Consider the following 9904-nt stretch of genomic DNA (forward strand, 5'->3'; position numbering starts at 1 on the left):
AAATTTTCTGAGGAGTAGTGTGTCTGGAGCGGGGCCCACTTAACCTCGTGAGGATAATTTAGGAGCTATTTCAAAGAAATTTCGGCTCCGGTCTAGAAAATCTAAATTAACGGCAGTGTGGGGATTCGTTTCGTTGACCACGCGACACCCTCTATCCGCTAAAGTTGGCACTAACTTCGCCGACAAGCGGCGGTCGCTCGGTCGGTATAGTTCTCCTGCGGACTAAAACCATGGCGTTTGTTTTTTTATGAGCAGTCAGAATAGCTGACAGCTTATTGAACCTATTTTTGACCATAACATGTTTAGTATGACATTTTGCAGACACAAAATGGTGAATATGTAAAAATGTTTTTGTATTTCGAATGATGCAAGAGTATCACCACGTTCGGTGAACTTGATAAGAGAGGGGGGGGGAGCATCTCCTGTTTCTTCACTGTCTTAAAAAAAGTGTGGGGTGGAGTATCTACCGACAGCTCTGATAGCGTGATAAGACATTAGGATCTACCGCCACCTCAAGTGAAACTTTAATTGAAGGATGAGGTGACGTATGGTCTACCAGCATTTGAGGCTCCACTTGAAGTGGCGTGCGAGGTGATGTAGGGACTACCGGCAACATAGGTTTCAATGGAAGGGACGTTTGGTGTGATATAGGGTCTACCGGTATTTGAGGCTCCATTTGAAGTGGCGTGCGAGGTGATGTAGGGACTACCGGCAACATAGGTTTCAATGGAAGGGACGTTTGGTGTGATATAGGGTCTACCGGTATTTGAGGCTCCATTTGAAGTGGCGTGCGAGGTGATGTAGGGACTACCGGCAACATAGATTTCAATGGAAGGGACGTTTGGTGTGATATAGGGTCTACCGGCATCTTGAGGCTCCATTTGAAGTGGAGTACGAGGTGATGTAGGGACTACCGGCAACTTAGGTTTCAATGGAAGGGACGTTTGGTGTGATATAGGGTCTACCGGCATCTTGAGGTTCCATTTGAAGTGGTGTGCGAGGTGATGTAGGGACTACCGGCAACTTAGATTTCAATGGAAGGGGCGTTTGGTGTGATATAGGGTCTACCGGCATCTTGAGGTTCCATTTGAAGTGGTGTGCGAGGTGATGTAGGGACTACCGGCAACTTAGATTTCAATGGAAGGGGCGTTTGGTGTGATGTAGGGTCTACCGGCATCTCAAGTTTCGCTGCTACTGAGATACAATTTTATAAGTACAGTCCTCGGCTTCTTAGGCATACATTCGGGGGAATCTATCATATTAGATGTCAGGGAGTGGAAACGAATAATCCTAATTATACGGTATCAGACTTCGGTCGAACAGCAACGGGCGTCAAAGTTGCTACTGAGTAGAGGGAACTATGTAATGAGATTCATAATTTGTACCCTCACCTATGTCGGTACTCTTACTCAGTGCAGGAAATGAAGTTATGCAGCACGTATGAGGGATATGAGAATTGTCTTTACATTCTGAGCCGAAAATTTTCAAGCGAAAGAGAATTCTTGGACCTAACGTGCTTGTGAGGCAATGTTTAGTGGGGCTGTTAAAGCGTGGGCAAGATTCAACTGGTTAGAATATATAGATAACATCTGTGGTTCTTTAAGATAAGGGAATTTCCTGACTAACTGAGTAAGTATGACATTATTAAAGAGGAAACTGTATCTTGCAGTTAGTTTCCCTTGTTGCGCCGTTATACCGGCCGAAGTTTTGCATGTACTCGCCTTATTATTAGTGTTTGTATTTGGCTATTCATTTCCAGTTATGCTTTATAATTCTTTTGAAGGAATGTTGGGGTTTAAGCTGCTACTGTTCGTTCTTTACAGGAGCCATATATCAGCTCGATTGGAATTCATTGTTGGATGATCTGGGTAAGTACTTTTAATGGCATTCCCTCTATATTCATGATGTCTGAGTACTAAATGGACGTAAGAACACCCAAAAGTTCACGGCCTAGGAGGTAGTTGTCCTGCTTCGTTTTCGTGAGGTCCCAGATTAAAATTCGTCAGAAGATCATCATCAATGATCGAGTATTTTGTGGTCTTCCTCTGTCCGTTCTGGCAAGTGAGAAAATAGTATCGAAAATCGGAACACAATTTATTATTATTTTCATACCATTTACCTTTCATTATTCATAATTATCTTGTCATTATATATTGCATAAAGTGAAATATTTAAAGTGTTATTAAAACCAATAATAAATAAATATATTCAGATAGTTATCTAATAGAAACCATTTTTTCCTTCTTACAATTTCAACGAGTTCCTTAAGACTTGAACTTAATGAAATGCTATTGGATATTTGACTTTTGCCTAGCAACGTGGTATAAACATTCGTCCTATTGTTGCGCAATGGACCGTGTTTACAGAGCTCCAGCCTGGCAACGCGTTGATCAAATCCATTGCAATATTCACGATGTGGATTGTTACAGGAATGGACGGACGAACATTTACAGTGGAATCCATCAGATTATGGAGGGTTGGATAATCTTCATGTGGACAGTTACGAGATCTGGGTGCCAGAGGTCTCCGAGTTCGACTCGTGAGTGCTTCACTTATGATTTGCTTTCTAGACACTATTGCTGGGATTTAAGCATGGCGGTGGTTGGGTGACGGTTATCTGCACCCAGACAGCAAGAGAAACAGGGTTGTAATGTTGTCAGTCTTCCGCCGTAACGTGGCTGCTCAGTGGAGCTCTTTAAGATCTACTGCTTACATCTGATACAGGCCTATGTGACGATGTGGTGAATGTGTGATGAACCATTTCAGACCACGCAGTCTTATTAGCTTCGTATCTGCAGTAACTGGGCATCAAGGCTAGTGGTGTGTCCAAGCTGCGAAGAGTAACACAAATTGTAAAACTCCCTATTGTGGGATTTCCACCACTCAGCTTTTGCTTTATATCTTTCAGGCCCAAATACTCTTGTCGGCTGCTTGATATTTCAAATTTATATTTTCAGAAAAATTAAAGAATTTCGTGATGTGACACTGAACGGGTAGTTACGAGTACCCTTAAACATTAACTTGCGGGTACGCCGACTGTCTTACTGATATTAACTTATAAAAAGTAAATTAAAAAGTAAAGTTATCCCTGTACCAGGCCGTGAAGACCCATATGGTTGTGAGATATTGAGGTTCCCACATTTTCTAGACAATCGGCTCAAAGATGGCGGTAAGTGTGTCAGCCTTAAGCGCCGGCCTCGCTTTACTCCCCATAAAATTATTTAATTAATTCCTGGTACTCATTTCTGTTAGAGGCTGAGTCGACCCCAGGGCCATAGTGCGGCTGGAAGGATTAGATCCATGATTTATTCTGACCGTCTTACAGTGCATACATTTATTCACCTTACTCTTCTCTCTTGCACTACATGTTTCGGCACTAAAGTGCCATCTTCAGGTGCTTTTCGATGTACGTCGAACTACTTCATTGCATGCCCTGTTGTCTTTATACTAAAATAACTAAAATATATATTCGTCATATATATTAATAAATTTTAAATATTAAGAATANATATTTACTTATTATTTCAAATATTACCAAGGAGAATGAAATGGACAAAGCATGTAGCACGCATGGGGATAAGATGAATGCATATAGGAAAGTCAGAAGGAAGGAGACAACGGTAACGGCTCCAACAGTGGCTATACCTCTGCCTCCGGCTAAAGTCCTCTCTTCACAGACTCCCATACAGAACTGACTTTTAATTGACAACTGACTCTGACTAAGCTCTAATCTTGTACCTTGCTTATAACATCTCAGTACGAACGTCGTATAACACACCTTTGCCGCTGGAAAGTGTTTACCGAACCTTTGCCGCTGGAAAGTGTTTACCGAACCGTTGCCCAGAAACGGCCCTCGTATATCCGCCCATCTTGCGGTCGTTGCATAGCAACTGCTCTACACGTTACATTATCAACTTTAATAGATTCCAGGTAGGGTCTACATTAAATTTGTTTAATTTTATCTCACAGTTTCGCACCGACGCCATGTTTGTAATTGTCAACATGTAAAAGAAAAGATTCACACATAATTTGTAGGTAGCTATGTTTATTATATAACCTTATACACATTTCACATATATATCCAAAATTGTTCATAGTCATTGCCATAACACCGAAAAATAAATATATCTCCCAGGGCGCCTTGTTATTCTTTACATTCATTCATTCATCAGTAATCTGTCAGACGACAGGTCCACAGCCTCTTCCAGCGTTGGTGTCTCCACCTTATCGTGGTGAGGGTGTTTGAGTATGCCAAGGACCCTGAGAGCTATACCAGCGGTAGCGTAGCTACTGGCAGGGCCTCCCTTGCTGGACAGGTCAAAGGGTAGGCATCAGACGAAGAGAGACACCGAAAACTGATGCCGGAAGCAGCGTCATCAGCGGCGACTTGAAGCACAGAGAAAATGATGCTCAAGATGTTCAAATTCGTATAGCAACAGGCGTGACCAGAGTGGTTTGAATGGCTGTTGTACTGCGATGTGGAAAGCAAATGGAAAAACTACCACATTATCACTTTTCCTGGATAGTCTCTTTCCAAATACTTTACATACTTCCGAAAAAATAACCTTGATGGAGGTTGTACAATTTTCAGAGCTTACAGAATAAAATTCTAAGAACTTATATTAGCAGATTCTGGTCCGGCCACTGTTTTGATGCCATTTATGCTGCAAACGTGAAAGGAGTAGGATTGTGGCAGTCATTAATTGCATGATGTTCCTATAAGTTTGATGAAGCTTGTTAAATTTGTTCAAAATTCATCACGAACAGAAGGTTAATAGTAATCAGGGCACCGTTGGCCTAGTTTTTCTCATAAATTATGAATTTAGGCCAAAGCTGAAGAGGACATTTTTATGTGCACATATTTTCAGAAATACCGTTTGGGATGTGGAATTGAAGATGCCCAGTGGGAGATGTGAGCTAGAATCAACAGGCAAAGTAAGCTGTGTTCCTTCAACGGTGTACTTCACACTTTGCAATCCGGACTTAACCTACTGGCCCTACGACCAGGTTAACTGTTCGCTTCGACTAGGAGCCTGGATGCAGTACGGGGAGGAGATTAATATCACTACCACACAGGAAAATGTGAGTACACAGGTACATATCAAGTCCCAGTAAGCAAACACCCAAATGTCGTAAGCACCCTGGCAGATTTTTAAATTCTGAGAATTATTAATTTTTGCCACCTCCTATAGGAACATAAGACCCAGGATAGCGCAGTCAGTGTAGCTTGACGACTGAGGGGGTCGGAGTTCGAGTCTCGGTAAGGTCAAGAATTTTCACTCCTTCAGGTCGTCCAGGCTGGCTCTGAGGCCAACCCATCCTCCTATCTGATGAGTACTGGGTGTTATTTCCTCGGGGCTAAGGGGCCGGGGCGTGAAACTGGCTACTCACCTGCAACTAGTGCCGAGATCAAGAAAACGTGGATCTTTACATCCACTCCTCCATACCCCTTCATGGCGTAGTGCTTAATTAAGCACAGGGACAGCTTTGCCTTTCCCTTTCATAGGAACATAAACGCAAACACATTTATGCAAAGAATTGCAGTATGTTAACATATGAAGCCTGAATGTCGTTCAAATGATGTTTAAAAATTCAAGTCCTACGGCACAGAGAAGAAAGTGCAATTTAAACGCAAGACCCAGTCGGTTAATGTTGTTTAGTGAAATAAACCTTATTTATTATAAGACTCATATGACAAATAAATTCACAGCTTGGAAAAAATGTAGTTTTTTGGATGTTAAGGGAGGTGTTATGTACATAGTTACCTTCCTGTTTTAAAAGTATAATACAGTCTGCGGGAATATAATTAAAATTATATTTGTGGACTTTCTCAGTTTTTCTTCCACTTTGGTACATGGTGACAGTGACTTAGTGAACCAGTGACGGGCTCGGTAAGTACAACAATGAACACTCGGGCAGCATTGAAACAAGGATATTCTGGAACAGCTGAATTACCGTTTGCGTTTAAATGCGCTGTGTTTGAAGGACGTAATTCCTTAGTTAATAAGAATTTAATATCAATTAATTGTATAGTGGAAGTGTCCCCTAGACAAATTCATCACGCCGTGAAGATGAATACGATAATGGGGGCAATTCTCCATGCATTCTGGATGCAGATATTAGAGGAAGATTAATATTCAGCTTCAAATTTCGATCTCTTTATCCCCAGGGAAGCAAACCCTGGTACCTACAAGTCTGGGGACTGCTCTGAGATTTCGGCAAAGATAAATCTTGTCTACAGGAAATCTAATCTTTGTCATTCAAGTCGTACCTTATCTCGTCTCAAATGATCAACGCTGCATGTAAGTAGTTCTGGAGTTGCTAAGAAAGATGGTCAAGAATCGGGGAAGTCTGAGAGCTACCACAGTATTGTAGAAACGGCTGCTACATTAGTTCCACGTGTAAAGCTGGGTTCTTGAAGTGGCACATTTTTCAGTCATGCATATAGTTTTGCTGTTGCTGTAAAATTCTTTAGATAATCATATTACCGTATTAAGTATCTGCTGTGTCGTCAGCAAACATGATAGCAGCAGCAAACTGGCAGTAAAATAATGTATGTAGTTTGCTTTCAGACCAGACAACTACAACTTTGTTCACCCGCTCCCATTCTGTAGCATAGTGACCCAATTCCTGCTCACCTAACTCTATAGAGCTGCTTGCTTAGTTTGGCCAGTCGTCTTTTAAATACATATAAATATAGGTCGTAGTATTGTGAAATATATTGTTCAAAAATGAAATATAATATTAAATATAAATTATTCTTATACCATACCCGATACACTGTTCTTCATGTAGGGAAATGCCGCAGAAACCTTCATAGGAGGCATTCTGACAGTAAAGTGCCGCGGAAAGTAACTATTTACAGTTTGGTAACAAAGTTACGTTCTACGGGATCGGAACTGAACGAAAATAAATCTCGAAAGGGACCTGTAGTGACTGAAGAGGAACATAACGATATCAGTACTCCATTAGAAGCAAGCCTGAAGAAGTCTCTAGGTTGGCAAAAAGTACAGATCATAATGGTGCAAAATTGCTGAAGTTACAACCTTACAAAGTCACAGTCGTACATAGCCTCATGTTTCCGACTGTGAAGCAATCATTCAGTACTGTATGTGGTTACTGGAATCGGCACTGAATGGATCCCGTTACTTAGAATTACCGTTTTATTACGACGAGGCCTGGCTCGTTATAAGTGTTTATGTAAACATCTAGACAACATATATTAAACAAAAATAAACTCCGTGGTTTTAGTCCGCAAGCGAACTATACCGACCGGGCAACCGCCGCTTGTCAGCGAAATTAATGCTAACTTTAGGGGATAAAGGGTGTCGCTTGGTCAGCGCAACGAATCCCCACGGCCGTTAATTTCGGGTTGCTAGATCGGAGCTGCTATGTCCTTGAAATAGCTCCTCAGTTATCCTCACGAGGCTGAGTGACCCCATTCCAGATCTACTGCTTCTCAGAAAATCTGGTAGCGTCGGGAATCGAGCCCGAACCTCTGGATCTGTAGCCGGGAACTCTGACCGCTAGACCACAGAGGCGATCTCTTCTGTAAATTAAGGTAAGTTAAACTACAGCGGAAAAGCGGGCCATGAGTTACGGCTAACGCAGCTGGTCTGTGCAGGAAGATGGTTATGTCAGCTGCGGAAACCAGTCTAACGATAAATTGTGGAGAGATATCCACTGGGCCCACTTATATTCCGGCCCTGCTTACAGTTACGTTACTACTCTTATGTGTTTATGTAGTGTTGTTTTAGGCATTTCCTATCCCTCATTTCGCAATTTTGTCTTCTTTTTGAAGGTTGATTTGCTTGATTATAAAGGAAATCGGGAATGGAATCTGCTGTCTGCCACAGTCAGGATGCATCTGGAAGACTACGGAAACAATAATACCTTCCCATGGATTCAGTACAGCTTCCTGTTACAGAGACAGTCCAGCTTGTACGTGGCTACGCTGGGTGTGTCAGCACTGAGTAAGGAGCCTATTCTGCGCGTCAGATGCCAACACACACACACCACACGACACCACAGCACGCACCACACCACACACACTACATTATACCACACCACACACACTACACTACACCACACCACACACATACATGCACACACACCACATACACCACACACACATATATACACACACCACATCACACACACCTACACACACCAAACCACACATACTACAAACACCACACCACACACACACACCACACCACACACACACACACACACCACACCACACACACACACCACACCACACACACAACACACAACACACACACCACACACATAACACACACACGAGATGCTATACAATAAGAGATTCAGACAGAATACTCCCGGTAGTATTAAGTATTATTACTTTGAATCGATGTTTATTACACGTACATTATCTAGTACAAATATTATGTTTTTGGATATTATCCATTGGCTTGTCTTTATCTAAAAACCGTCATGTGTATTTTTCAAAACACAACGTTTCGGTGCCTGGATTCTATCTCCGTCTTCACGTAAAACCTACTCAATTGGCCCCAATTAGTAAAGATAGTCCCTACCTCCGGACGGTGTTTTAGATAAAGACAGGACGATGGATAATGCCCCCAAAACATAATACTTGTACTAATGTACCATCGTCATAGACTTTTATATCTTATGTCCAATAGCTAATTAATTATTGCATTATTTAACCAGCTGTTCAGCTAGTCAAGTAATTAAGTACATGGACAAAATTCCTGTTGAGCAGCTGACAGTCTCTGAGCTGCTCAAGAAATTCGCTGTCCTTCATGTATCCCTAAGTTCCATTACCATATTCACAACAGATTTTCGTCATTTTGAGTCATGTGAATTTAGTCAACATCGTCACAGTCTATTTCTTTAAGATCCTCCTCAATATTATGTATTTGTATATTTATTCCTAAATCTCCCAAGTTGTAACACAATTCTCCGGTTTCCAGCCTTTTTCTATATGAGCCATTTTACTTCAAAATTCCAATTTTATCTTTCATGGTTAAATAATCCTCATAGTATCTGGTGGAAACTGGGAAACAGGAAGCGTCGCGTTACGCAATTCTCTACATTATGTTGTTACTTTCTCACGCTCAGGTTCTAGAGACAGTCATACCTATGCAAATTTTTATCTTTGCTTCTCTCCTGCCTTTATTTCTCAACGATCTGTTACCAGTAATTTGTTCAGTGTTATAACAAACTAGAATGTGACGACAACGATTCGTATAAATGAGCTTTATGGTATGCATCATGCTGTGTGCTTTTTACGAATAGATATAATTCCGGACACTCGCTCAGCAGACAATCAGAAAGAAACAAAATGGACGCTACTGTGTCAACGTATGTTTCTATTCGTTGTTGGTGGTATCGCTAGATGTTTCGACCCTTTTCATGGGTCATCCTCAGTCTTACACGAATACTGTTTAGCTTCTGAATTGCGTCATTAATTAATATGAACTCATACTGTGTCTGTGTGATTGTTCTATATTGAAAATCATATCTTAATTTTAAAATGTGTTTTAATTATAGTTAAAAATGTAAATTAAAACTGATATTGAATGGATTAAAATTACAATTAAAATGGCTATTAAGATATTTATAGCCAAGATTACAAATTCCATTTAAGCCTTCTTCTTGTTATACATCGTATGTTTGTTGTTTGTTGTTACACTATTTTGGTAGTGATATTGTGCTGCGGGTTGTCTGCTTGCTGTTCTGTGTCTCTGAGTGCAGATAGAACAGCTACAGCACAGCAATAACATTCGACACGGCGATCTGAGCATATATATATAGACTCCCAGGGGAATAGAATAGTACATCAGAGGCAAGTGCTGAAAATTTGGGAAAATTATATTACAGAACTATATGATCAACCTAATCGGCCAGAAACCTTAGA

At 41.1% G+C, this 9904-nt stretch overlaps 1 protein-coding gene across 3 annotated transcripts in view; it reads left to right on the forward strand.

Moving 5' to 3' along the window:
- LOC111874791 (neuronal acetylcholine receptor subunit beta-3) overlaps window positions 1–9904 on the forward strand; it is a 38809-nt gene that overhangs the window by 16307 nt on the left and 12598 nt on the right. For 2 of the 3 annotated variants that reach the window (XM_023870585.2, XM_033755598.1), the window contains 4 exons: window positions 1824–1868; window positions 2430–2539; window positions 4869–5094; window positions 7802–7973. In XM_023870585.2, coding sequence (XP_023726353.1) covers window positions 1824–1868; window positions 2430–2539; window positions 4869–5094; window positions 7802–7973 — 553 coding nt within the window. The remainder of the gene's footprint in view (window positions 1–1823; window positions 1869–2429; window positions 2540–4868; window positions 5095–7801; window positions 7974–9904) is intronic. The other variant, XM_023870586.2, reaches the window with a different exon arrangement.

Source organism: Cryptotermes secundus, unplaced genomic scaffold (genome assembly GCF_002891405.2).
Source record: "Cryptotermes secundus unplaced genomic scaffold, Csec_1.0 scaffold1035, whole genome shotgun sequence".
Classification (NCBI taxonomy): domain Eukaryota; kingdom Metazoa; phylum Arthropoda; class Insecta; order Blattodea; family Kalotermitidae; genus Cryptotermes; species Cryptotermes secundus.